The sequence below is a fragment of the Meles meles genome, chromosome 19, assembly GCF_922984935.1.
Source record: "Meles meles chromosome 19, mMelMel3.1 paternal haplotype, whole genome shotgun sequence".
In the NCBI taxonomy this organism is placed as follows: Eukaryota; Metazoa; Chordata; class Mammalia; order Carnivora; family Mustelidae; genus Meles; species Meles meles.
The window spans coordinates 42,694,024-42,721,334 of record NC_060084.1 but is presented as its reverse complement, the minus strand read 5'-3'; the positions used below and the strand labels follow the sequence as shown (position 1 = coordinate 42,721,334).

General features: G+C 58.5%; 4 protein-coding genes across 20 annotated transcripts; 2 read left to right on the top strand and 2 right to left on the bottom strand.

Annotated features, from left to right (window-relative positions):
* Window positions 1-275: 275 nt before the first annotated feature.
* Window positions 276-1,682, bottom strand: PSENEN (presenilin enhancer, gamma-secretase subunit). The gene is made up of 4 exons (XM_045988907.1): window positions 1,543-1,682; window positions 1,254-1,410; window positions 728-832; window positions 276-558 (listed from the first exon to the last, which is right to left on the bottom strand). Exons 2-4 carry the CDS (start codon window positions 1,312-1,314, stop codon window positions 419-421), a joined length of 306 nt encoding a protein of 101 aa, XP_045844863.1. The 5' UTR covers window positions 1,315-1,410; window positions 1,543-1,682; the 3' UTR covers window positions 276-418.
* Window positions 1,643-4,036, top strand: U2AF1L4 (U2 small nuclear RNA auxiliary factor 1 like 4). 15 transcript variants are annotated; one of them, XM_045988853.1, is made up of 9 exons: window positions 1,703-1,840; window positions 2,062-2,124; window positions 2,266-2,315; window positions 2,510-2,576; window positions 2,655-2,704; window positions 2,780-2,878; window positions 3,056-3,189; window positions 3,300-3,395; window positions 3,750-4,036. In XM_045988853.1, the coding sequence occupies exons 2-9, from the start codon at window positions 2,088-2,090 to the stop codon at window positions 3,784-3,786; spliced, it is 570 nt and encodes a 189-aa protein (XP_045844809.1). In that variant the 5' UTR covers window positions 1,703-1,840; window positions 2,062-2,087; the 3' UTR covers window positions 3,787-4,036. The 15 variants fall into 15 exon arrangements, 13 of the variants coding, with proteins under 13 accessions (XP_045844800.1, XP_045844798.1, XP_045844802.1 ...); XM_045988852.1 differs by having other exon boundaries at window positions 1,710-1,840; window positions 2,037-2,124; XM_045988851.1 differs by having other exon boundaries at window positions 1,749-1,890.
* Window positions 4,034-6,792, top strand: IGFLR1 (IGF like family receptor 1). Of its 3 annotated transcripts, XM_045988812.1 has the most exons (5): window positions 4,034-4,325; window positions 4,749-4,971; window positions 5,442-5,626; window positions 5,940-6,333; window positions 6,414-6,792. In XM_045988812.1, exons 2-5 carry the CDS (start codon window positions 4,785-4,787, stop codon window positions 6,737-6,739), a joined length of 1,092 nt encoding a protein of 363 aa, XP_045844768.1. In that variant the 5' UTR covers window positions 4,034-4,325; window positions 4,749-4,784; the 3' UTR covers window positions 6,740-6,792. The 3 variants fall into 3 exon arrangements, with proteins under 3 accessions (XP_045844768.1, XP_045844767.1, XP_045844769.1); XM_045988811.1 differs by having other exon boundaries at window positions 4,034-4,971; XM_045988813.1 differs by lacking the exons at window positions 4,034-4,325; window positions 4,749-4,971 and adding an exon at window positions 4,991-5,104.
* Window positions 6,793-7,206: 414 nt separating this feature from the next.
* On the bottom strand, window positions 7,207-27,088 carry KMT2B (lysine methyltransferase 2B). Its single transcript, XM_045988652.1, has 37 exons — window positions 26,711-27,088; window positions 25,510-25,582; window positions 23,195-25,263; window positions 22,837-22,950; window positions 22,593-22,743; window positions 22,027-22,306; window positions 21,810-21,865; window positions 21,291-21,569; window positions 20,905-20,999; window positions 20,530-20,628; window positions 20,276-20,389; window positions 19,990-20,136; window positions 19,795-19,890; window positions 19,239-19,356; window positions 18,636-18,749; window positions 18,257-18,441; window positions 18,092-18,181; window positions 17,890-18,000; window positions 17,682-17,755; window positions 16,989-17,104; window positions 16,801-16,892; window positions 16,581-16,718; window positions 15,573-15,731; window positions 15,281-15,401; window positions 15,126-15,204; window positions 14,866-15,026; window positions 13,557-13,784; window positions 12,179-13,475; window positions 12,003-12,092; window positions 11,816-11,925; window positions 9,164-9,301; window positions 9,000-9,074; window positions 8,719-8,896; window positions 8,334-8,441; window positions 8,135-8,218; window positions 7,887-8,016; window positions 7,207-7,793 (listed from the first exon to the last, which is right to left on the bottom strand). The coding sequence occupies exons 1-37, from the start codon at window positions 27,071-27,073 to the stop codon at window positions 7,518-7,520; spliced, it is 8,208 nt and encodes a 2,735-aa protein (XP_045844608.1). The 5' UTR covers window positions 27,074-27,088; the 3' UTR covers window positions 7,207-7,517.
* Window positions 27,089-27,311: the final 223 nt, after the last annotated feature.

Sequence of the window (27,311 nt, the reverse complement as noted above, 5' to 3'; positions counted from 1 at the left end):
AGAATACTGAGACCAAGTGAGAAAGTAGTTTTCAAATTCACACACCACCAGCGCAGGATAAAAGCCCCTAGCAATGCCAGCAATAATCCTTAGTTCTGCATCTGTAAAATAGGGTTCCAGAGCAGGAAAGTTCCTATTTCAGAGGGTGCAGAGAATGAAGGACTGCACACACGTGTGAAGCACTAAGCCTGGCACAAGGTTGGCATTAAATACATATATCTGAATATTAATAACCATTTTATGCTTCAACCTCCAAAAGATCCAGGAAATCAATATAGAGAATTAGAGTCCTTTATTGGGGGATGTCAGCAAAGAACACAGGAATAGGGAACAAGTCTTGGGGTTTGAGAGTGAGCTTAGAGTAGAGGAGCCCATCCTGGGCAAATGAGCAGGTCCCAGGCCTGTGCAGAGGAAGCTATCAGGGGGTACCCAGGGGTATGGTGAAGGAGAGGTAGTCACCAAGGGCTCCCCAACGGGGCCGGTAGATCTGGAAGATGGTGATCCAGGTGGTGAGTACAATCACCCAGAAGAGGAAGCCCACCGCTGAGCGCCAGACATCTGTAAAAGGAACAAGAATGGGTAAGGTTGTCTTCCACCTGATCTCTAGTCTCCGCCCCTGCCCCCGCCGCGCAGGCCCTCTCTTCTCTTCCAGAGCCCCGAATCCTGAAACCTCCATCATTCCCTCCCAATACCTGATGGCCTCCCTTCCTCTGTACCCTGGACTCACAGCCTTTGATTTGGCTCTGCTCCGTGTATGCTGGGACAAGGAAGGCCTCTCGGAAGAACCAGAAGATGTTGACCAACCAGAGAAAAGGCAGGAAAGCAAACCCACCTAAGAGAAAAAAAACCGAACTGGAGCGTTAGGCAGTGAGGATCCTCCTCCCCCTACCCTCTCACCGCCCCAACTCCCACCTAGAGGACGGAAGGCCGTCTCCCATACCCAATTCAAGTGGCGATCTCTGCTATCAGAGACTTAGAAATCTTGGCCCCCTCCCTAGGGCCCCCAAATCCGAGTCCTCATTCATCTCTTTCTCATGACCCAGAGTCCAGCCCAACGTCCCCCGTCTCTTGCGACCGAGAAGCTGAGACCCCAGCTTTCCCTTTCCTCAGGTCCCAAGCCCTTCCCTTCCCAGGAGTCCGCCCCCTCAGTCGCTTTATCCCTTAGACTCAAGAATCCAGGCCCCAGGCTCTCTTCCCTCAGGCTCTAGTACGGTCCCCTCTCTTCTCCTGGGATCCTAGGAACAGGCCCTTACCCAGGTAGTACTTCCGGCACAGATTCAATTTTTCCTCGTTAGACACCCGCTCCAAGTTCATAGTGGCGCTGAGGCCGAGTCGTCCCGCGGATCTGTAGGGCAGGAGCCAAGCCTTGACCCCAATTGACAGATGCAGGGATCGCGAACAACCACGCCCCTATTACGACAAAACGGAGAAAAACTGAAGGGTGGGTTTGCTGAAAGAAGGGTACCCCGGCCCCCACCAGCAAGCTGGCTGGGTTGAACGTTCTTCATGTTTATTCGGGTGCGCGAATGGCCCCCAACTCACCAGTGCAGTCTATTTCCTCGCTTGGAAGTCTTTGCCACTTTCAACTCCGGAAGTTTGCGCGAGATACCGCAAGTGTCTCTGGAGTTTGTAGTCTTTTTAGATGCCGCAACGCTGCACGCATGCGCCTTCGGGAACTCCGGTGGTGATTTTGAGGGGAGGGCGCAGGCCTCGAATCCGCCAGAGCAGTAGGCAGTTTCTGAGCGCGTGCTGTGTGTCGGGAGGCAGCGACGAACTACACTTCCCAATGCTCTTAAGCAACGGAAATGACGTGAAGAGCAGACAGAGTTGGAGGGTTCGGGTAAAAATGGCTGAATATTTAGCTTCGATATTCGGGACTGAGAAGGACAAGTGAGAACGGGCGCAGGGAGTGGCTCCTTGCGGGGGACGGGACCGGGATATTTGGTTCCCTGGTGGCTGGGGGTCGTTGGGCGGTGTTTTTGGGGTGTCCGGCCTCCACGGCCCTCGGTTCACCTCTGTCTTTGCACCTCTTTCAGGGTTAACTGCTCTTTTTACTTTAAGATCGGGGCCTGCCGGCACGGGGACCAATGCTCCCGGCTTCACAACAAACCGACTTTCAGCCAGGTGAGACTCGGGACGGAGCTTTGAGGGTTAACTCTTCCCGGCCAGTCCCCTTCTGTTGTCCCTCACCACGGGGTCCAGCCTTTTCCGGCTTCCTAAGCTCCACCCCACCACCGGCTTTTTTTTTTTGTCGGGCCTCTGCAGGTTCCTCCCCCTCCTTCAGGCCCTTCTTCCAGGATCTTGACCACGCCCCCGTACGTACAAATTACACCGCTGAGCTGTCCCTGACTGCTAGGTGTCTCTTCTGGTTTCCTTAGGGGCAAGCATCGCTGATGCACTCAAGATGCCTAGGCTTCTTCTCTGCTGCCAAGTGTCACCCCTCAACCGTCATACCTCACCTCACCCCTTTGCATGAGCTCAGGCCCCGCCCCCTTTAAATTCTGTTCAGACCATAGTGCTGCTCAACCTGTACCAGAATCCACAGAACACCGCCCAAACCGCAGACGGATCACACTGAGAGTGAGGGACCTGTCTTGGGGGCAGGGCAGACAGGCCCCAGCAGGCCAGCCCTGATTTCACCCTGCCCCCCCCAGGTCACGTGAGCGACGTGGAGGTGCAAGAACACTATGATAACTTCTTCGAGGTGAGGGTTGGCAAGGGATGGGTAGAGTTTCCTGTAGAACAGCAGCTCAACTGAGTTTCTCCTGGTCTTCCGCAGGAGGTGTTCACAGAGCTGCAGGAGAAGTACGGAAAGATTGAAGAGATGAATGTGTGCGACAACCTGGGGGACCACCTCGTGGGCAATGTCTATGTCAAGGTGCCTACTGTCCCCACATGAGAGCCTAGAGGTGGAGGCATTTCAGTGCCTGATGGCCACCTTTGAAGCTTCGTAGCTTGAGGTCCATCACTAAATCCAGCCCGGCCCCAGAGCTGCTGACGAATCCTCTGAAGACTTCTGAGTTTGATTGCTGACCCTGATCGACTTTCCCCTCAGTTTCGGCGTGAGGAGGATGCAGAGCGTGCAGTGGCTGAGCTCAATAACCGCTGGTTCAACGGGCAGGCTGTGCATGCTGAGCTGTCTCCTGTCACCGACTTTCGGGAGTCATGCTGCCGGCAGTATGAGATGGGGTATGGTAGCAGGGGGCTGGGATTGGCACCTGGAGTTCCCACACTCCTGTGTGTTGGGATGCTGTCATTGACAACAGCTTCGTCCATCCATCCGTCCATCCTCTACCCAGGGAATGTACCCGTGGTGGCTTCTGCAACTTCATGCACCTGCGGCCCATCTCCCTTAACCTCCGACGTCAGCTGTATGGGCGGGGACCCAGGCGCAGGTACCTCAGGACCAGCCTGTCCAGACAGCTCATACCCTAAGGCCCTTAGACTCTGACATGGACCTCATCCTGTGCCCCCAATAACAACGTCTCTTTTTTGTATCCTAAGACTTGCTCTGAGCACCATCCAAAGACCAGCGCCTGAGTCTCAACCCCCAAACCAGCTGGGACTCCAAAGCCCCAAACCCAAGACCAATCTGGATCTCTAGTCCCGAGATCAGTCCCTGAGAACCCATCCCAATACAACTCAGGAAATTTGGTTACTTACCCCATCCCAGAGCAGAGAGGCAGAGCTGGGGAACAGTGCCTCACTCCTTCCAGCTCTAACCCTCATCTCTCCACTCCTGTCCCCAGGTCACCCCCGAGGTCCCACACCGGCCACCGTCCCTGAGAAAGAAACCGACGACATTCCCCAGACCACCGGCATGGACACTTCTGAGACCCTGGCTCCCTTGACCTCCACCCCTGACAGGCTTAAAAGTTCCCAGCCAGCACCCCTCCTTAAAGCTCCCTTAATTCCCCAGTGCCATCTTCCCCAGGCTCCGGGGCTCCATGATGTATCCGTTCAACACAGGGATCTTCTCTTACCACCCCTCCCATAATAAAGCTCTGTATTGAGGGTTTAGAACCTATTAGCTTGAGCCTAGCTGTGGGCTGGAGTTTCCTTCCACCCCCGCATCTCCTCACAAAAAGGGGAAGCGGGCTGGTCTCTGGCCACAACTTCTGCTGAAGAACTTCCAACAACAGGTGGGAGAGCAGCAGGCTCAGGGCCCAGGGCTCTAGAAAGCCCTCAGTGGGACTGGTTGTGGTGGGCACGCCTCTGAGCTGGGAGCCTCAGCATGGCTCTCAGGCTTCTCTAGGGGGAGGTGCCTGGTTGTGACAGGTTGGAGGATTTCCAGCCCGGAGGGAGATTGGGGTTAGGCAGCTAAAGTAAGTTTCCTGGGAGTTGAGTGGGAATCTCCAGAGGGTGCGGGCTGGGTCCTCCATGCCAGCTGCCCTGACATGGCGTTGGAAATACCTAATACTTAAGCTTACCATATGCCAGGTTCTGTTCTAAGTACTTCACTTCAAGTAACGGTTTTAATTCTTCACAATAAACTTTTGAGACAGGTACTGTCATCCCATTCTAGGGATGAGAAAAGAGGTAAGGAAGATGGCAGAGGTGGGATATGAATCCACTCATTGTGGTCCCAGACTCCTCATTCTAGCCATCTGGAGGCCTTCGTAGCCCTTCCGATAATGGACCAGGAGCTGGACTAGGGGCTGGGGGTAGATTCCCGTCTTCCAGAGGGGTCTGGGGATCCCATGCCCCCACATCACTGCTTCCTTCTTCTGCCTGGGTTTCCTGGAAAGTGTGACAGAGTCGCTGTGGTCGGAAGTCCTGCGGTCATGGCTCCCCAGGCTGCAGACCCTGCCCGGATGGGGCCCCTATGCCGCCTCCTGACTGCCGCGCTGCTCCTGGCCAAGGTGGTGCCTCGGGAGGCCTCCCAGCACTGTGGGCGCCTGGAGTACTGGAACCCTGATAACCGGTGCTGCGGCAGCTGCCTGCAGCGCTTTGGGCCGCCCCCCTGCCCCGGTGAGGAGCAGGGACGGGGTATGCAAATATTCAGGCTGAGCCAGCGGGAGATAAGGAGCTGGGGAAGAGACGAAGTTTATGGGTTACTGCCCCTGGGGCTTGCTTCGGGGTGGGGGCAGCAGCTCTCACACAGGTAAGACGATGTGGGGCTCCGCTTGTGATGGAAGGGATGGTACCAGGATTGCCTGTTAGGCCGGATAGCGGCAGTGTTCAAAGGCTGCGCTGAGCAGACAAACCAGGAGTGGGCGGGGCTTGGTGCCGGAGCGGGGTAGGGGTAGTGGGGGGCGGGGCCTGTGGAGACAGGGTCTCGAGACTGGTCCGGCTAGTGCGGGGAGGAAGGGTGGGCGCTTCGATGAGTTAGTAGAGTACAAGAGCTGGGGCCTGCTGGGATAGGACAAAGGGGAAAGGGTGTCGCTAGTGTGGGAGAGGAGGGCCTGCGCAGCAACTCGTAAGACCCTGTTTCCCACCAGACTACGAGTTTTCGGAAAACTGCGGGCTCAATGACTCTGGCGATCACATGTCGCGCCCCTTCAAAGAATGTCCTTTTGGGCAGTGCAACCCCGACAGTGCGGAGCTATGTAGCCCCTGTGGCGGCGGAGCCACGGTCCCTGCTGCCGAAGGGAGCCGGAGCGGAACACGGCAGCGCTGCCCACAGGTGCTGGTCGGGCTCCGGAGGGCCTGGGCTAGGGTGCAGCTTGCTGGAGGCGGGGCGGGGGCTGGGGGACGTGGTTTGGGGTTAGATGGGCGGGATCTGGATCAAGGGAGGGGGTGTAGCCCACTGAAGAGAATAGGGTGGGGGCATAATAGATCAGGAGACCGACCTGGGTTAAAGTGTGTGGGGGGGGGGGGGCGAGGGGTAGCTGGATCGGGTGGGAATTTGGTCCCACTGAGGGTTAGAAGGATGGAAGGTTCAGGCTGAGGGGGCAGGAGTGGGGCATGCCTCCCACTTTACTCCAACCTGTTTGCAGAGGTCGATCCCTCCCAAGGAGCCCTGCCCCCTGAAGTCTGGGAAACCAGATGTCCTTAGCTCCCAGGACCCCAGCCCATCACCGATTTCCAGTCTGTCGTGGACATTTGAGCGCAGCGTCACTCAGAAGGTCTTGCCGAATTTTGCTCTGCCGGTCGTGCTGTTTTTCGTGGTGCTGGTTCTGCTGGTCACCTCGGCAGTCGTCCTCCTGGTGGCCCAGTGGTGTCACCGCCAGGCAAAAGTTGTCCTCCATCCCTATCCTGGCTTGGTTTGCGAGGACACCAGCATCCATACCATCCTCTTCTCCCCGCACTTGTCCTCTCCAGGCTCCCTGGAGGCATCAGAGACAGGGGACTCACAGAAGGAGGTTGCTCTGGTTCCACTCCTGGGCAGAGGTTAGTTGGGGACATGCCACGGAGGGAGGTGGCCGGGAAGATTGCCCTTCCTCTCCCTCACCCCGAAATTTGTCTCCCAGAACTGCCAAATCTGGCCTCGCAGCCCCTGTCTCGCCTCCTGGATGAGCTGGAGGTGCTGGAGGAGCTGATTGTACTGCTGGATCCCGAGCCCGGGCCGGGAGGGGGGATGGCCTGTGGCACCACCAGACACCTGGCAGCGAGATATGGAGTGCCTGCTGCCTGGTCCACCTTCGCCTACTCGCTGCGGCCCAGTCGCTCGCCACTGCGGGCCTTGATTGAGATGGTGGTGGCAAGGGAGCCGTCTGCTTCTCTGGGCCAGCTTGGCACACACCTGGCCCAGCTAGGGCGGGCAGATGCGCTGCAGGTGCTGTCCAAACTTGGCTGAGCCGGGGCTTGCCCAGCCTAGTCCTCAATAAAGTTTCCCGTGCATTAAGTGTCCGCCGTCTCTGAGCCTCATTAAGGCGAGCTTTTGAAACAGTCTGTATTAGGCTGAGACCCAGCAGGAACGCTCTTACTCCACCACACACACAGACCAGATAAGGCCTGAGGGGCCACCTAGAGCCAGCCTCCGGTGCCTCTGGGCAGCCCAGGTCCTCCCGGAGAAACTGCCCTGCTACCCCTGGAGCAGGTCATCCGCAGGGAGCCCGACGGTTCTCACTGGGAAGCGGCAGAGCATGTGTGGCTCTGAAACTGGAACACACCCCCCACCCCCAGTTTCCTTGTCCTTCCCAAGGTGGCCTCTCATCCCCTGCTGAGGCTGACAGGCTTCCCTGGCTCAGGAGTGGTGTGGAGAACCGGGAACTCCCACCTGCCCCCAGCACCACACAGATGGGAAGACCACCTCTCCAAACATTGACAGACTTTATTATGGGGGGTTCCCACCTGGGAACCCGCCCTCTTAAATAAAAAAGTGCATAGAAAAGAAGGGATTTAGAAACCTTTGTACAGTATCTACATCCTGGGCCCCCAAGGCAGGGAGGGGGCGATTGCTGGGCGGGCTGGAGGGGTGAAGGCGGGGCCTCTGCCACCTGCGTTCCCACGTCCACCCTGGACAGGAGGGTGGGGGTGAGAGGCTCCAGGGGGTGGGGGGGCTCAGGAGCACCCCCTCCCCAGCTCTGGGCGAGACGGCAGCAGGGGGCTCGGAGCGGGGGGCGGCGGCGGCCTCAGTTCAGGAAGCGACGGCAGCGCTTGGCGCCACAGTTGCAGGGCAGCTTGTTGCTGGCGTCCTCGATGGGGAACTTGTAGTCATAGGTGAGCTCCTCTCCGCGCAGGATGCGGCGCAAGGCGAAGATTACGATGTGCTTCTGGCCCTCCACGTGGATGACCCGGGAGAAGCAGTTGGGCTCGCATGAGTGGTTGATGAAGCGCGCGGCGTTGCCGTGCATCGTGGCGTCCACCACATCGAAGTCGTCCATCCGGAACATGTAGCACCCAATCCCCTAGAGTGGTGGGGAGGCACGGTCAGGGGCTCTCAGTGCCCACGGCCCAGCTCCGCGGTGCCCACCTCGCTCCCACGGCCCCACGGAGCCCACCTTCCCATCGTAGAACTTCTCCCGCTTGTCAGTCAGCACAGAGCGAATGACAATTCCAGAATACTCGATGACCATCTCGCCGGCATCAATGTTGCGCTTACAGAACAGGCCCCGCCCGTGGATGGCAGATCTGCAGGGTAGGACGGGCCAGGGGGAGCTCAGGGGGGAGGGGGACAGAACCAAGGCAGCCCCCAACCAGGGCACCTGTCCATCCACCCAAGGGGCATCCTCCCCCCAACCCCACTAACCTGTAGACACCCACAGCCTCTTTGGATGTCTTCTTGAGGTGGCGAAAGCGCATGGCCATGGGCAGCTCCAGGCTGGTGGCACGTCTGGTGGGGTCAGCAGTGTCACAGGCTGGTACCCAGGAATGACCTCTCTTGCCCCTGGTCACCCTCTTTAGGACCCTTCCAGAACACCCCCAGCACCCTGGCCTGCCCTCCATACCTGGTTGACCTGAGCTGCACCTCATCCTCTTCCTCGTCACAGGCGGCTCCCTCAGGGAGCACCCGGTGCTGGGAGGCCAGGAAGTTGAACATGTCAAAGGTGCATTTCCTGCAGCAAGGGGGGAGAAGAGAGGGTGGGTAACAGCCATTCCTTCAAAGAGATGTCACCCACCTATCCTCTGACTGGGGCTTGCTGCTAGCAAGGAAGAAATACTGCTACCCCCAGACACAGCAGGAGGGGGACGGATAGGGCTCACTCTTCTGCTGTGAACTCTAGGAATAATTCCTGGAGGGGCCAAGCATCTTCTCCCAGGCCTCAGTTTCCAATCTCTCGAGACCTAACTCCCGCATGTGAGAACACCCACAGGGCCGCCCCGACATCTCACCGGAGATAGACCTCGGCCCGGGCTGCCCCATGGGGGTTCAGGGGGGGTTCTTCCTGGCCCTCTCCCTGCTGGTGGTAGCGGAACTTGTAGTGCTGGCAGCGCTGGGCCCCGGGCAGCTGCTCCGCCAGGAAGATGACGGCGTCGTGGTGGATGCCCAGGAGCCTTGCCCCGCTCATCCCTGGGGACAGTCAAAGATGAGGACACACATGTCATGTCAGAGGCCCATCCTGTCCCCTGGGAGTGCGCCCCGTGCTCAGCATCCCAGCAGCCCCTCTGCTTACCACTGAAGGAGAGATGCCGGAGCCGGGCGTGCCCTCGGGCCTCCTGCACCTTCTCAATCAGAGTTCTCCATGCTCCTGAGGGGAGTGCAGGGCCAAAACAGTCAGAATGGGGCTCCACGGGAGGACCAGACACCTTCCCTCTGTCACCACCACTCCCGACTCACCCTCCAAGCTCTCTGCCTCCACACTGAACCCATCCTCACTGCTGATCTCGAAGCGCAGATGCGGGCCAGCCCGTTTGGGGGCCTGGTTCTCTTTGTCCTCTGGGGATGGAGGCTCTTCCTCAGAGCTTGACGCCTCACCTGGTCCGAAGCAGCAGGTCAGAGTAGGTGAGGATCACCCCTCCTGGACTCCGGGCCCCGGGTTCCCCCAACCCCCTCCCTTCCTCTCCATGCACAAGCACAGACACTTGGGCTGAGTGAGGGCTCTCTTCCTGCTCTAACTGCCCCATGAGCCCTGTAGGATGGATCTTATTTTTTTCTGATGAGCCCACGTCCCTTTTCTGTTAAGAGTTCTCGGAGAGATGAGCATTTCCACGGCAGCAGCCTGGGGTGCCCTGGCTCAGCAGAACACACTTCTGGCTCACCCAAACCCAGTTCACCAACAATGCCCATCTGCCCCTCGTTCTTCTCTCACAGAAAATTAAAAATACCAGAGGATATCTTGCACATGTGTTTTTTTATATGCAGCACAGCTCTGTAAATATTACAAATTTATTATATAGGCCCCTACCCACAGAGTCAAGTACATATACATTATGAGCTATTTAAGGGATTTCTCAGGGTCTAAAGATTTTGTAAATCGAACAGACAGGACTTGCTGCTGTAGCAGATGGGGATGTGAGAGCCAGCGGAGGGTCAAGGGCAACTCTGAGGTTTGGGGCCTGAACAACTGGAACGGAGATGGTGACGAGAGGGTGGAACAAGGTAGAGAGCTGAGTTTGGGACATGCTGAGTCTGAAATTCCCCTCAGAAAACCTGCCCTTGCAACCTGCTGGAGACAGGGAGCAGGCAGCAGGATCTAGGAGCCTGGCTACCGATCTGCAGGCTATCAGAGTACGAGATGGGATCCAGAGCCAGGAAGAGATGAGAACACCTGAGAGTAAGTGCAGACAGAGAAGTCACAGCTGGGGCGCTGGGACACTGGGACATGCCAAAGTGACAGGCTGGGGCAACGAGGAGGCAAGAGCAGAGAGATGAGGAGAGGGGTGGGGTTTGGGTGCTACAAGGGGGTGCGGGGCGGGTGTGTGTGTGGAGACCAGCCCAGAGGCAGCGGCTCGCTCAAGCACGGTGCGGTCTGAGGACTGATCGCCCAGAGCGGGGAGGGTGGGAAGAACCTAAGTTTGAGTGGAGGGTGCTGTAGGAGAGGCAGGACCCATGTGGCCACGCTTGCTCCCCACACCACTCCTCTGGGCCAACCTGACAGCATGCCCTCCCAGCCCGAGGCAAGACTCCAAACCTGGTTTGCTGTGTGACCCCATCATCTCCAGGCCTCAGTGCCCCTGGGTTCACCTCTGACAACTTCTTCCACCTCCTCTTTGCCCTTACCCCATCCTCACCTCCATTCTGTTCCCTGAACCCGACAGGCTGACTACAGGGGCCTCACCCGGGCGCTCTCATTGCCTTCTTTCTCACGGCGCTCGTTCTCAGCTGCAGTACACTTGCTAACGTACGTGTCTGCTTCCTCTACCAAAATGTGGCGTGGTCCCTAAGGGTGGGGACCTGTCCGTCATGGGCACTGCCATATCCTCACGCCACCTCTGACCCCCATACGCAGTCTTTCAGTTAAGCGGTCTCTCGTGTACCTCGCTCGGCTTCCACGCTCAGTAACAGCGCTACGTAATGAGACAATCCACGTATCCGGACAGGGCTGGGGCCAGGAGAAATTCCGAACCTCAGGCTGCTCTGTTACCAGCTCACTTGGCGGTAGCCTACCCCCTCTCCCACGGCCCTCTATAACCAACAGAGCACTCACTGCCCTCCCAGCTTCACCAAGGCCATTAGTCCAATCCATTCCGCACGCACCCATCCTGTGTCCTGACAGCTCTGCAATTGCACTGCCTGCCCCTCCCCCAGCCCCCGCCCTGTGGCTCCCCCTCAGTGGTCTCTTCAGATCCAATGGCCACGCCTTCTCCCACCTCTGCTTCCATCCGCAAGCCCCCTTCACCCTCCTCCGTGGCTTTGCTGTCTCAGCCCTCATACAAACCCCACTGGGCTGCTGCCCACCCTCTCCTCTCAGACCCTTAGCCAAGCTTGCTGGCAAGATGCCTGGGTCTTGTTTTGGCCCACTCATCAACCACTGTCTTCAATTCTGGACCCTGATGCACTATCCTTCCCAGCCAGTACCCCAAGCGTCCACATGCCTGGTGTCCTCTGCGGCACTGCTCTCTTTTTATATGCTTGCTAGTCCTCCTGCCCCTCTAGATCCTAGATGAGCTAGCTCCTCGCTGGCTGAGTGCTCTTGTCTAGCTGTATGGCTCTAAATCCCAACTCTAACTCTGACAACCCCCACACTGCTCAGCCATGCTAGGGACCTAACCCTCTGACCCCGGCAGATCAGGCTCTGAAGCCAACCCCTGGGCTCTTGGGCACTTTCGCAGGGCCTCTCACGTGGAGCTGAAACTTCATCTTTCTTTTTCTGCCATGGGCCACGAGCTCCAAGGACATCTCTCTAACTCTGAATACCTAGTCTCGGGCTCAAGAGCCAGGTTGGTGCACAAGATCTATCTTTTGAAGTGGACCAATTCTGCATCTGACCATCATCACCCAGCTGAGGCAAGCACAAGGAAGGGATAGGGAGAAAAGGCTGGTCCCTACCTGAGTAGTGGTGCCACTGGGACTCAAGCAGCAGGTCAGGGGGGCCATCGGAGGCCCGGGGAGGACCACCTTCTGGGAGTGGCAGCAAAGGGGACCGGTCCTGGAGGGGCCTGTGAGGAGAGACCTGTCAGAAAGAGGAAGAGATGGATGTCCCAGAGCCTCCAGGGGAAGGGCACTGGCTACTCACCTTGGACTTTCCTCCCCAGTGGGCTCCCCAGGCTCATCCAAGTCGAGAACTCCACGCACTGTGGGCGTTTTCATCCTCACTCGGCTAAACCTGGGGGAGGAACCCCAAGAAGGCTGAGCTGCCTTCTCCTGCCCACCTTTCTTGCCCTCCTCCACAGACTCAGCACATTCACTCACCCGCTGCCACTAAGCCCTGGACCCTGGGGAGCATCCTCCAAGGACTCTCCATCTTCCTCCAGCCGGGGAGTCTTGTTTGGGGGAGGCGCTGGTGGGGAACGGCCAGAGAAGGTGGACACCCTCTTGACGCGGATGGCCTGATGGGGCGGGCTGGGGGGCCCACTGCTCAACACCAGTGTCAGTGGAGGAGGGGGTGGTGGTGGGGCGGGGCGGACCACCCCTACCACTGGCAACACACCCAGCAGCGGTCCCGGGGGCAGAGTCCAGGAAGCAGGGGCTGTGGGGGGGATGGGAGGGGGCAGAGGTGGCTGCTTCACTGGGGGTGAGACGGGTTCACCCTCCCCAGCCATCTTCACGAACACTTGCCCGAGCTTGTTGACAAGGATGATTTTGGATGTGGCGGGTTTGGGGGGCTCAGGGGTAGGGCCCAGGCTCAATACCCGGACCCCTGGGGCCCCAGGGAGCCAGGCAAACGTCCGAGTGGGGTCAGCTGGGTTGGGGGGTAGGCCCTGGGGAGCCTGGCTGCCATTGGCCAGTGGAGGCGCTGGGGGGAGCGGCTCCTCTCTGGGCCCAGCACCTCCCTCCCCGGGCCCCCCTAGGTTCTTCAACACAAAATCCACAATTTCTGACGGCAAGTCCTCAGGAGGTCGGGTTCTGTCCCCTGCAGCCCCGATGACCCCAGCTCGGCCCACTCCTGGCCCTGAAGGAGGAGTCCCCTGGCCCCGAGGCTGCTGGATGGCCTCTGCCTCGCTGTCCGTGCCGTCATCCACTCCATCCAGCTGTTCGATGCGGGGGGCTCCAGGAAGGGCACCAGGGGCCAGGGCAGGGCCAGACACCACAGTCACAGGGAAGTGGACATAGCGGGGGGTAGGGCTGGCCTCTTCCTCTGAACTGTCCCCTGGGCCCCCGTGGCCGCTCCCCACTACCCCAGCAGCCACAATCTCTTCCTGGAAGGGCTCAGTCCCCAGCAGGCTGGCCGCAAAGTCCAGGTCAGCAGCACTCAGTCCTGATACCACCTCCATGTCCTCAAAGTCTGGGCCCAGGTCTTCAGGGGGTGGTGGAGGAGATGGGGCTGGGCCAGGGGGAGCCAGCTCCCCTGAGGTAGGTGTGAGGGCTCTAACGACTGAGGTAGGAGGGGGCACCCTGAGCTGTGGGGAGGTTCTGAGAGGGGGAGAGGCCCGCCGTGATGCCGGCAGCCTTGGGGCCAGGGGGCTGGGACGACGGGAACGTCTCGGGGGAGCTGGGAAGTCCAGGTCTCCCACCGTGGGGATGTGGTGGGTCAGAGAAGATGGACTTCCTGTGGGGGGAAGGGTCAGTGTCAGCCATGAGCTCCTGCCTCACCCACTCACCCCTCTCCCCGACATTCCCAGGTACTCACCAGGGGAGGGCAGGGGTCCAAAGGAGACACCCCCCAAGGGCCTCCGGGATGGTGAGTAGTTGGGCACTTTGATTCGAGCCCCCGAGAAGGAGCGGGGGGCCGGAGGAGGGGCACTGCTTGGATCTGGCCGAACTGGGGGGTCCAGGTTCTGAATAGGTGAGTGGTGCTCAGGAGCTCCGGGGATGAGGGCATCTATATCTGGAGGGGGGTCCACATGATCTGGGGGCTCTGAGGAGGCAGGAGAACGCCATCAGGAATGGCAAGGGCTCTCTGTTAAAGCCTCTCCTGACACACCCTTCCCCTCCTTTTGAGCCAACCGAGCCTTCCCCACCCCTGTCCAATGGTCTGGTCACAATGTGCACTGGTTCCCAGTCATCACCCAGGTCTCACACCCCCCTGTGGCTTCTTCAAAACCTCCACACATGCGTGGATCAGGGGCCCTCTGCAACCCTTCCTCACCCGTCTCTGCCACCTCCCCCATTCCCAGCCGCCTACTGTTCTGACTCAGGCCGCGTATGCCGCAAGGGGCACTGCCCTCTCTCCAGCAGGGCCAGTCCCACCACTTTCTCACTCGTGCCGCGCATCCGTGCCACATCAAACGCATCTGCCCCATCCTGGCGCTTGGGGCTCCCCATTACCTGGCTCCACCCAATCCATGAGAACCAACCTCTGCCACCTCCTCCCAACACTCCCCTGCTACCAGCCAGGATGGCTACACCCTCCTTCCCGCTCTACTTCATGTCATGCTCCAACCTGGCACAAACCCCTTCCCTGCAAACACACTCCGATAATCTTCCTCCTCCTGTTCAGCCCTCGAGCTCTCCTTTACCAGTCTCCAAGCCCAATCCTTGCTGTGTGCTATCCAGCTCTCAGCGACATCCCTCAGCCCTGGTAGGGCTACGAGGGGACCGATGTGGCTCACGTCCTGATGCCAGCACGGTGTTACTGTGCGGAGCGATGGCCCTTTCTGTGCTGCAGCAGAGCAGAGCCAGCACCTTCCACAGACGGCTGCGGGGAGCATCCTGGCCACACATGCCCCAAGCCAGGGGGCTATAACACTGTTTGTCTAGAAGCTGCCACCCCCCACAAGCAGGTAGCTCTCCCCTCACTTCCTGGGAAGTGCTGAGTGTAGTCAGTCCCTGGCACGTAACGCACAGCTATTAAGTGATCATTTATTGGCGTTATGACAAAAGGCAGAAAGGCAAATATCCAGGGGTTTCTTTAGGGAAGAGGGGAATGGGGTTGGTGGGTAACCATTTGGGGAGGGCAGCGTTTAGGGAAGGAAATGAGGGAGTTCCAAGGCCCTTACCTGAGGAAGGGGCAGGGCTGTGCACAATGGTCTGATTCTCCTCTGCTGCCTCCAGGTGAACTGGCTCTTCCCTCGGACCCCATGGCCGATACTCCAGAATACGACACCGATACCAGCAGCGCCGTCGAGCATCCACTGTGCTCCAGTACAGACGGGAGCACCTGTCAGGTGGGCGTGTAGTTAAGAGGGTCAGGACAACTTGGGAAATGGGATCCTGTCCTGGAGTACTTACACCCCACCCAGGCCCCCGGGCTGCTCACTGGTAGCCAATGGGGAAGAGTCGTCCCTCGCAGTCCGAGAGATCAGACAAGGTACCCAAGGAGTCAATTCGGATGGAGCCTATGGTGCAGAGACGAGATCAGGAAGGTGGGCCAGGCAGGTTCAGGAAGACCAGGGTAGAGAGCAAGAGGCTTACCAATGAGCACATTGATGGCATCAGGTTCCAGCCCCGTCAAGAACTTTCGCTTAAAGTTGATGCCCTCAAAGTCCACATAGACTCGGCGGAGAACATCAAACCCATCAGGGGTCACAATCTCCTGGAAGAGGGGTGGCAAATGGGGTCGCTGGGTTGGTGAGAAGCAAGGGGGATGTGAGGGAAGGCTGTGAAGCAGGGACTGGACAGCTGGGGCTAGGGCTGAGGGGCTGCAGAGGTCTAGGAGTGGAAAGGGAGGAGAGAGCAGTGGGAAGCTGTCTCCCCCATGGCTCACCTTGCCATCCAGCAGGTCTGTGTGTTTCTGGCAGAAAACTTTCTTGTCGTCCTGGAAGATGCAATAGCTGGCTCGGGCACACATGAAATGGAAGTTGCTGAGGCAGGAGGAAAGGCAGCAGCCCACTGTGGCTCCAGGCTTCAGGCAGAGTTCACAGCGCTGCGGGTGGAAGGGGCTGCTGAGGGGAAAAGCCAGTGACCGAGACCAGGGTCTGATGCTCAGCATCACTATCTTTGAGCCTCTGCTTGGGCCTGTCTAGCCTAGCACCTCGCAAAGCAAAGGCACTCATCAAACATACCCTCTTCCCTAGCTGCATCCAGGGCTAGGTGCACATCAAAACTACTCCAGATTTTCTGAAGCAGAGTGTTGCAACAGAGACAAAAATAACAAGATCTAACACCTACCAACCAATATTTACCATCTTTCTCATACCATAAAAAAAAAAAATTTACTCAAGTAATGACTACATTCTACATGTGGAGCTTGAACTTATGACCCCAAATCAAGAGTTGCATGCTCTTCCTCTCGTGCTATTTTAATGTAAAACTTGTATAATTTTATTTAATCTTCACATTTGCACTCCCCTCCTCCCCAATACGTATCACCCCATGTCTCACTTTCTGAGCCTGAAACATTCTACAGCACCAGGTCCCACACTGGTGAGGAGAGGTTTTAACCCCGGCAATACCTCACCTCACGGGAACACAGTAGAAGCTAACTGTCACACTGTACAGAGAGCATCTAGCACAGGTTCAATCAACAGATCTTCTAACTTTTAATCTGCCAAGCTTCAGACCCAAATATGGGGTCTGATAGGGCTGGGAGTCACTATCACTAAAGGACCAGAGTCCTGGGACAACAAAAATGGTACCCAGGACCAGCAGTGAGAGGATATGGTGGGGTAGAAATTGTGAAACAAGAGCAGTTTCCCCTATGGGGGGGTGGGGTGGGGGAGGGAGCCTACCCGAGACCCTGGGGCTGCCCACCTCTCTAGGCCCGGGCTCTCACCATCTGCCTCCCTCGAGCCACAGCAGCATGCACGTTCTTGAGGGAGCCATCATTTTCCTCAAACACTTCAGCTGACCAAATGGCACAGTTGACGTGTGTCCACTCATTCTGCCCAATGTATAGGAGTCGTCCTGCCTCCTGGGGGCAGAGGAGAAATGGTGTGAGAGAAGGCCCCAGGGACTAGGCCCCACCACTTGGGCCTTCACATGGTAGCACTCACCTTAGAATCCGCATCCCCGTATTTGAGGCAGAGCGCACACTGACGAGGGTCCTCCAGGTGTGAGAAAGCAGCTGGATCCTTGCCCTGAAAAGCTAGAAGAGGTGTGGGAAGGCAAGTCCCAGAATCAGGACCGAGAGCGTGTCCTACCAACTCAGGGGCCCTGGCTTCCAGTCCCCACTTCCCAGTACCTGCTGAGGGGTCCCCCGGAGGCTGCCCTGATTCCGGGGTCTCAGGTTCCTGCTGCCTCCACTGAGCGTAGACATGGTCCAAGGATGGGGGCAACACGGCATTGGGAAGAACTCCGCTGTGGACAGGCAGGGTCAGCATCTGATACGTCTAACAGGGGTGGCCACCCACAATCTTAGCCTAAACATGCCATGACACACTTAATCCTCTCTCCATGTGGCATTTCTTCCAGTCTCCCAAATAAACCAGGGCCCCTTATCCACCTATGACACATGAAATGCTATTCCTCATGCCTGAAATACTTTTTCCACATCTTGGCTTGGATGTCCTCTCTTCTGAGAAGCATTAGCTCTAAGCACGTTCTCTGGGCTCCCAAAGCACCCTGGACTTTCCCATTACCACCCTGACCGTCTGGATCATCACGCACTAATGTGCCTGCTCAACCCCCCAAACGTGGCTTACTCACTGCTATTCCCCAACATTACCCTTCCCAAAGTAGAAACAAAGTAGGCAAACTGCACAGAGTCTTTGCTGGCCTCCAACCACCAAGGACGTTCACCCCGGTTCCACCACCCTCCAGACCCTAACTCTGTTTCTCGTCTGTTCTCGGCCCAGGATCCAGACCCTGGATTCCCAGGTGCCCTTGCGTTTGCCCTTGTTCCCTGGTTCCCCTCCTGTTACCCAGCCTTGCTCACTTCGGCAGCCGGGTACTCCGTCGCCAGTACTTGGGGTCGTGGGCGTCGAACCAGCCGAACGCAGACTCTAGCAGCTGGGGAGTGGGTTAACAGGATGAGAAGAACTGGCTTCCCCAGGAAAGCTGGTAGGGATAGGGTCTGAAGGACCCCCACTCTCCCCCCCACTACCACTCAAGCCACTCTAAAGATATTCCCCCAAAGTTCTCACCTTCAGTAGGAGCCCCTTCATCTGGCCTCCAGCCCGGCGCTCTGGCTGAGTGCCTTCTCCTTCTTCTGAGTGCCTCATTAGGATGCCCACCATGTCCTCCATAAAACTGTGCTGTAAGGGGGCTTGTCAGGATCAGAGCCCCCACCCCACACACCACCCCCTCCTCCTGGCACCCACCTATTCTCCTCAGTGTCCCACTCACCACAGACTTGTAATGGCCTTCCTCGAAGCGCCGACTCACAGCTTGCAGATCACAGGGGCCTGGGTGCAGCTGCTTTCCAGCCTGCCCACACTGTAGAGACAGAAAGTCAGCAGGGCTGCTGCTGGGCCTGGCCCCACCCAACCCTACCTCCTGAGCCCCCCAGACCTGAGTGCACAGCAGCAGAGGGCCCACCACCTTGGAGCTCAGCAGGCCCTGGAGCACCTGGCGCAGGCCCCCTTGCAGGGCCCCACTCAGGGCCTCTCGCCAACGGGGGTGCGTGGCCCCTGCACACGGTCCGCAGGTGTATAGCACGGAGTCTGGCAGCCCAGAAAGGATCTCATAGTCTTCATCTAAAATAGCCAGGGTGGGAAAGAAGAGAATGATTTGGGAGAATGCGAGGGCTCTCAGCAGCCCAGAGGAGTTGCCGAGGACATACATTCATGATACCCATCCCATGAGGGCCTGTGCCGAGGGTATACAGGGGATGCCTCTGCCCCCTTCCCCCCAGGGCAGAGGTGGCAGCCCAGGCACTCTGCCTGCTCACCCGAGAGCCCCTCGCACTTGGCATGCACCCAGTGGTCACACTGCGCGCACTGCATCATCTTGCTCTCGTAGTCGTTGTCTTCGTAGCAGCGTGTGCAGATTGGGCAAAAGTTTCCTGCAGAAGACAGAGGAAAAGGGCAAGTCAGAGGGGCCAGAACCACCATCCCTTGTTTGGCTGCTATGACGGCTGCCTCTGCCATGCCCCGACTCGGGTCCTACCATTCTCTAAACACTGGCTGAGGATACGGCCTCTTGCAGACCTACAGCCCCAATGCCTCACTTGCTAACATGCTGCCTGAATCAACACAGGGGGAAAGCCCAGGTTTTCAAAGTGATCAGGGGAGACTCGAGGTTCCAAGAAGCAGGTCAGGGACCACTACAATGGTGGGGACCAGGCCAACTCCTGCTGCCCTGAGAGGAACTGTGTCCCTCTACCTGAGGTACTGGATAGGCTTCTGTGGAAGACTACCATGAACAGAAAGAAAGGTTCTGTGGCTACAAGAGGATATAAAGCCACTAAAAAACTGCATCTGTCCTGCTTGTCTAGGAGCCTGGCCCACCGCCCGGTGTCCCCCAGGGCCCAGGTCCCCTGACAGGTCCCCACCTTTCTCAAAGAGCTGGGTGCACCTGGGGCAGAGGCTGTAATCTCCAGACCACTCGACGTCCCAGTTCTTGCCTGGAGTTGCCCCACAGCTCTTACAGCGCACGCAGGCCGAGCAGATCTGGGGGGGGTGCAGGGTGACATTAGGGGGAGCAGATTGGAGCATTGTGGGGGCTATGATGGGAGGAGATGGGCAAAGAGGAGTGGATGGTAAGCAGGAGATAAATGAGGAAGGACAGGTAAGAGGAGAAAAAGTGTACAAGAGAAGTGAGGAGGAAGGGAGGAACAGGAATGAGGTAGGGGAGACCGACAGATGGAGACAAGAAGGAACAGGTCAGGCAGGGGATTCTGAGCCCAAGACCATGAAATGCAAGAACCCTTTTTGCATTCCTCAATCATTCGGTACAAATTCTGCACATAAGTCTCGTCTATGTGAAATTTTGGGAAAAAAGGCTATTTATCAGATAAACTCTCACAAAGACCTCCAACCTTCCAGTCTGGGGGTGGTAGCAGCTTTAATTAGAACTCCAATGCAAGGGGTGTGGGCCTCATCTCTCACCCAGTGGCGCCGTTTGCGTGTGGCCCGAGTTGGGTAGCTGGGCCCCAGGCAGGCTGGGTGATAAGCATGGCGGCAGCGCTCACACTCCAGGAGGTGCTGTTGGAAGTTGGGAGAAAAACAGCAATGGCAGAACTTATGGGCACAAGTACTCCCCCCTCCTCCATGCCTCCACCCTCACGGCTCCTGTGCCCAAACCTTGGATCCCCGTCCTTTGCGCCCACAGACATGGCAAAACTTGCAGCGGCGGCAGCACCAGGTGTCATGATGTTGAGGCAGGGGCCGCTCGGCCTCCTCCAGACAGAACGGATGGAAAGGGTCACAGCAGACTTGGCAGAACACCAGCTAGCGATGGGGAGAATGAACAATGGGCACAGTGTGAGGCCAAGAGGCCAAGGGATGAGACCCTGTTGAGGGCCCAAGCAATCAGGCGGTAAGGGCCAATGGAGACCTGGGGGGTTGTGGAAAAAGGCGGGGATCCAACCTCATGCAGGCCTTTGCTGGCACACAGCAAGCACACCATCGGCGGCCCCCCCGGCACAGAGGTGAGCACGCTCAGGCCGCCCATCAGCCACACGTTCTCCAGGTCACAATCCTCCTGAGGGAAGAAAGGACACGAGATCAGAGAGCAGCCAGGAACGTAAGCCAAAGCCATTCTTTAAAGCCCTGGTTTCTCAGCTACAACCCACAGGTTTCCTTCCAACACAGTCCTTGAGACCCTCTCCCTCAATGCCATACCTTAAAATCCACACGGACCCGGTGCACTCCGTCAGGGGACTTCTGTTTTCCAGTCCAGCCATTGGGAAAAGAGGCAAAGGGGCCAGGAGCCAAAGCATCCTAGGGAGGGTGGCGGTGGTCAGAAAGCTGCCAGCCTCACCGTCCGTAGACTTCTTTCCATACTGTCCTCTCCCCTAGCCTGCCCAACCCTGTCTTTTGCCCAGATCCTATTTTGCTTTCCAGAAGGACCTGCCTTACCCCTCAGGGCCTGTCCTCTGGTTTGGACACAACACAGCACTCAGGTGAGCCCGTTACCCTGACTTGCTAGGAAGCTCCTGAAGGGCGGGGAGCCATGCCTTCCACAGGGCTGAGTTCTTGGTGTGGGGCTGTGCTGACCTTGTCCAGGCGCCTTCGGGCCTTGAGCTGCAACACAGGCTGCAGGGTGGGTTTGCGGGGCCGGCTCTGCTCCTCGGGTTCTGGCACTGGCAGCTCTAGGCAGCACATGTAAGTGGTGAGGGTCCTCCTCTTCCCTGCCCCATTCCCTTTTCTCCATACCCCCTAATGTTGCCTGGATCCCCATGGCTGTCTTTAACTAACCAACAGGATGACTCTTAGACCTGGCTCGATAAGCTCTGAAAACTTTACACATCCATTTTCCCTGTCCACCCCAGATTACCTCCTTCTCTGTACTCTCTACCACACAGATACAGCCCCTCGTCTGAAAACCCCATCTACACAAGACACAGGACTGACTGGAAGGGGAAACAAGGAGCAATTCGCACCATTCTCTCGGGGGGTCCGACGCCGGGGAGCAGGGGGACCCCCAGGCTCTGAGTCATCCGAGTCCTCGAAGATATCATAGGAGGGTCGCTGTTTGACGCAGCGCCGGGCTGACTTGCGCTGCAGTAGGAGGGAGTCCTGCTCCTCGGGCCCTGGGGGGGCCACCACCTCCTCCCGGGGCCCCCCAGCTCCCGCCCCCCGGCGTGGGCCTGGAGGACCAGGGGAGGCCTCAGGAGATTCATCGGAATCCCAGGGCAACAGCGTCTTCACTATCGTCCGGCCTGTGGGAACAGGGGACTTAGTAGGATCTGAGCTCAGTCAGGGACATGGGACACTGGGATGCAGAAAAGCCAAAAAGAAGTGGGGCAGAAGAGAATGAGTACAGGAGAGATATGAAAGCACACGATGGGAAGATGACAAAGGTAACAGACTGCAAAGATAAAGGGAAGAGAGCAAAGAAAACACGGTTCTTCCACGCCATGGATCTAAATAAAGTTGTGTAAAGCATCAAACCTCGTTACCTTTTTTAGCCAGCCGTTCCATCTTCCGAGCCTCTATCTTGTCACACTTCCGGTATCTGGGGAGGGGAGCAGCACGTCACCAGGGTAGGGGACTGGTGGTCTGGGGGAAGAGAGGAAGCTCTCCACAAGGATGCCAATCCCACTGCTCTGGCGGGGCAGGAGGCCTGGGTGACTGACAACCACGGGTGGGAACAGAGGCTGCGCCCTGGCTACTCACACACAGCACTGCTTCTTGGTGTTGGGGCCCCCAAATTTGGGCTTGTCCAGGCAGTTGACACAGGACCCACAGTCCTGCACGCGCAGGCAGCCCCGACAGTGTCCACACCGTGCCATCCTCATCTTCTTGCCATGATGGGAGGGCAGTGAGCGCCGGGGTGTCTGGGCCAGGGTCCCTCCAGACCCTGCAGGCTCTGAGTCTCCCCCAGGCCCTGCTGACTCCACCTTTCCCCGCCGAGACCGTGACGGGACGCTCTCGGTCTCAGATGCTGATGATGTATCTAGTGCAATGGAGAGGAAAGGATGGGGCCACAAGGCCACTAGGCCTTTTACCTCAGTTCCCTGTTCTCCCCCAGATCTGATTCAACTGACCTTCCGGTCCCAACTTTTCCACAGTGCTCAGGTCCCAGGTGCCCTCAAATCTGCTCTAAGACCTAGAACTCCAACCCACTTGCCACCTGCCCCAAGCATCCAACTCAGCTCCCGCTCTCCTAGGCTCTTGGTGCATGTGCTCGCCCCCAAATGTGACACAGCTGTCAAATCTTCCCACAATACACCCGCCCCTACCCTCCGTGGCGAGGTCCTGCCGATCCCGGAGAGGGAGAGCACTGAGGCGGGGGACGTCTTCGGGCACCATGGCCCGGGCCTGACCTAGGGCCACAGCAGCATGACGACAGACATGTTTGATACGGGGGCCTTGCACAGGGGACTCGGGGCCCTAGGGGAGGAGAAACCAGGAATACATGTGGGAAGTTGCCCCTTGTGCTCCTGCAACCAGCCTTCTTCAGAGGGCTCTGCTCCCACTCCATACCGACGGTCTTTCTCTCTTAGTTTCCATCGATTCATCTTCAGACTTGACAGAACCTCTATCTGAGATCTGCTTGACAGTCCCCACGACTTCCTCCATCTGCCCTCCAGGGCTCGGCTGGTGGGGAAATAAACAGGGTCAGAGGCTGGAAAGTGAGGAAAAATAGGGCCAGGGGATGAGCATCGGGGCGGGCCAGGGAGGGAACACAGGCAGCTGAGAAGCAGGGAAGGACTGGCTCTGAGGGTCCCCTGAAATACTGGAGGGGGTCTGAGGAGGCAGGAGGTGACCGAAAACTGAGAGAATGGAGAGAACTGAGGCCAGATGACTGGGTGCAGAAACCTGGCCAAAGTGCCATGCTCACCGGCATCAAAGACGCCACCTTCTGCTGCTGCTGCTGCTGATCAATCTTGAACAGCTGCACCTTGGCTCTCTTGAGGAGGCTGAACATTTTCTCCTCCACACCAGACAGTGGTAAGGAACCCAAGCCCGCAGTACGGGCCTTTTCCAGTGGTGACAGCTGCTGAAGCAGTGGCTGCGGCTGCAGCTGAAAGTGCGCCTGTAGTTGCGGCTGCTGCGGTGGTAGTGCCTGGGGCGGCAGCTGGCTTGGCAGGGCCTGGAGGGGCTGCTGTAGCTGAGCCTGAGACTGCTGCCCATTGCTCAGAGACGGAGTCCCAGGAAGGGGGACCTCGGCCTTAACGGGAATGGCAACCACGGGGGCAAATCGAGGCAGGCTGAGGTGGTTGGTGCGGCCCACTGCCCGTGGCTCAGGCTCAGCTGGAGAGTCGTCGGCAGGAGGCGGCTCTGGCTCAGGGGCTTCCGGGGCCCCAAGAGGAGTAGTAAGCACCGATTCGTAGATCTTCAAGTGGGCTTCACTCGGGGTAAACTGAGGTGCCCGAAGGAGCAGGGGCCTCCGCGATGGAGTGACAGGGGCAGGAGGTGGGGGTGGGGCCGGTGGGGGGGCAGGAGGAGGAGGGGGCAGTTCCCGGGTCAGCGAGGTCCAGCGAAATGTGGGTTCCCTTAGAATGGACCGTCTCTTCTCAGGGAGTGGTACTGGGGTAGATGGGGGGGTTGGGGCACGCGGTGGAGAGGGAGCTGGTGCTGGTTCTGGGGGGGCGAGTGGGGAGGTGGCAACAGGAGGCCGCAGAACAGGTGAGACTTCTACCTTTAGGGGTTTGGGGGGGTCTTCATCCATAAATCGCCGGGGTGTCTTGATGACTCGGGAGGAGCGGGCACTCACCACAGGCATAATAAACTGCCGTATATTCTTCAGGAAGGTGGTACTTTTGGGGGCCACAGTGGGGCTGTCTTCCAGAGGGCCCCCCGTGGTAGTGCTGGGGGTTGGAGTGGGAGGAGAGGTACCCTCCGGCACTGCCCGAGCAGCTTCTCGCTCTGCCCGCTGGCTGGGGGTCAGGGGAGGCCGGCCCCTCTTCCTGGAGCATGTAGCTGGGACCACTGGAGGAGGGGATTCTTCCTGCTCCTCCGGGGCAGGAGGCGGTGGAGGCGATGGTGGGGGCAGAGGGGACACTGGGGGTGGTGGAGGGCAAACTGGGGATGAAGGAGAAGTGGAGGGGGGTGGGAGGGGTGGAGGTGGAGGAGGTGGAGGAGGTGGAGGAGGTGGAGGAGATGGAGGAGGTGGAGGGCCTGGAGGAGTCGAGGGTGGAGATGGCGGCTTTGCCTCTTCCTTTTCCTCTGCTAGCATCATCTCTTCTTCAGGTCCAGCTCTCTCTACCTTCTCTCCTCTCTCTTCCTTGTCTTTCTCTTCTTCTCTCTCCTCCTCTCCCTCTTCCTCCAGCTTTTGCTCTTTTCTCCAGCAAGGGCCCTCTCCCTGTCCAGATCCAACTTTTGCTTGGGGTGCATCCTGCCAGCTTTCCTCATGTTGATCTTGACCCTGACCTGATTCAAGTCCCAAGGACAACTGTCCCATCTTCATTTTTTTGGCCTTTGAAACAAACTTAATTACGAGAGGGAGCCCGCCTCGGCCTCGGCCTCTACCTCCACGGCCTCCTCGCCCAGACTGTCCTCCACGCTTGGGGGTCCCAGGTCCTGGGCCAGGCCCCTCCTTGCACTTCCAGCCGCCAGTTCGGTGTTTTACGGGAACCACAGGAGGTGGGGGCTCAGGTTTGGGGATTGTCACAGCTGCTTCTGCCACCACTACTGCTTGTTGCTTCTTCCTGCAGGGGCCTGCTGGCCGTCCTGGGGGCCGTCCCCGAGACCGACGTGGAGTGGAGGGCTCACATGCCCGGCTCCGCGGGGCTGGGGGTGCCTGGGCCCGCCGAAGAAGTTCAGTCAGTGCCTGCACCATCCGTTCTGTGCCCTCCTCACCCCGTTTCCGGGCAGGAGTCTTTGGGGGGGTAGGAGCGACATCTGCTAGGCGAGGAGGCGGAATGGGGGTCGTCTTATGCTTGCGGCCCCGACCTCGGGGGGCTCGACCTAAAAGGAGAATAGGTGTGGGGAGATGGGTCAAGCTAACCCTGCAGACTGAAGAAGGTACTCCAGGGAGGGCAAGGACTAAGTCTTCCTTGTCTCTTTCCCCCACAACCCAGCCTAGCTAGGGCTTTGAATACAGAACACGCTATGTAGCTGATGGAGACTCTAGTTAAACAGGGAAGAGCTAACATGAAGAGCAAGAATAACATTCCTGTAAAGCTACAGAGGTAGAGTTTCCCCATCACTCACCTCGCTGGGATCGGAGCGCAGAGCGCAGGGAACTGGGGGCCACATCTTCATCTGAATGAAAACCCTGAAACTCCTGATTTAGGGGACCAGGGGTGGAGGGGAGAAACAGCAGTCAGTGCCAAAGCCCTCGTTCCACCTGAGATTCAAGTATGGAGGTATAGCCCCAGTTTCCCCCTTAACATACCCCTACCTATTTAGAGAAAAACTTAAGACTGGAAGATATAAAGAGTAGAAAACAGTCTCTCTCTAGGGTTGGAGGCACAGGGTATTTTGAACCCCCATCCCGTATACCGGACTACACCAGGACAGCCGTCAGTGGTTTGCTGGCCCGGAAGGGAAACAGAACTGGGTCTTCTCAGGCCAGGCAGTAGACACTACGCTCAGACTCCCTCATCCTCCAACTCAATAAAAGGTGGGACTACTGTTTACACACTCTCAGGTTGCAGTTTCCTCCTGAATGAAGATGGGAATAGGGGCACTCAAGTCGAGTGTGTGTGTGTCTGCGTGTGTGTTTCAATGGTTTATCATAATAAGCTCTACTCTGAGCCCTAAGGTGACTACAAACTGTCTTAAGTAATACAATCCACACCCTCCTGACTTTTCTGAGGCTGAGAATAAATCCTGAGCTGAACTCGGACCTGCTAGAGTTCCCAGCCTCAGCCTTTATTCCATTTTTCTTCAACCTGTGCCCCCAAGAGGAAGCCCTCCAACATGCTACCATCTCTCCACTTTAAGAGGAATCCGGGAACTAGTGAATCTGGGATGTGTCAGGGATTATGAGGCCAGGTGAAGCAGCCTACAGGTAAGAGCCCAGAGAGCCCCAGCCTGGGTCCACTAAAGCCATGCTGCTGCTGTCAACCACCACTGGTTGGGCATGCAGTATCCATAGCCTTCTCACTCAAACCTCTACTGCAATAGCTCTGCCAACTACCAAGATCATCAGCCCAGGACACTTCTGCAGGACGTGCCTCAGGCCCAAGTATCCAGCTGCAGCCCGGGCTTCTCTATATACTTTCAGAGGCCTTTTTCACCGACAGCTCCGTGCAGCCTATCTACTCCCAGGCCTATTTCCAGGGTCCCTTCCCTCCGCAGGGGCCCTGAGAACCTCGCTTCCCCACTCCTCCCCTCGGGGCCACCCAGACCCTTGGAAGCCCCCGGCCTCCGCCCCGCCCGGCGTTGGGGACGCCTCCGACTGCCTCACCTCATCGTCGGATTCCTCGTCACTGCTCTCCTCCTCCGGCACGCAGCCACGGCTTGGGCCCCAGCCCCGGCCCCGGCCCCGGCCCCGGCCCCGCTGAATGCGCGGGCCGGCCCACAGGCGGCGGAGCCGGCGCAGGCCCCGGCGGAGCCCCAGCAAACGGAGCAGGGCCGTGTCCTCCCCGGGCTCGGCTCCGCCCGGCCCCGCCGCGCCGCCGCCGCGCCGCAGAGCTACCCGCACTCTCTCGGCTCCGCTGCCCCGTCCGCCGCGGCCCCCGCCCCCGCCGGAGCCCCGCGGCCGGCCCGGGAAGCGGCCCCGCGCGGAGCCAGGCCCGGGGCAACTGCCGCCGCCCGCCGCCGCCGCCATCTTGGCACCGTGAGAGGGGCCGGGGAGGCGGGGGGAGGGGCGGCCCGTGCGCAGGGCCGGGGGGGAGGGGAGGGAGAGGTGGGGCGGGGCGGCTGCGGCTCACGACAGCAACCAGCGCCGCCGCGGGGCCAGCGGGAGCCGGGGGCTGGGCCGGCTACGCGCGGGGCACCACGGGAGCGGGAGTCCGAGGCCAGTCGGCAGTCACCCTTAGACCGCGCCTGAAGAGCACAGACCCTGT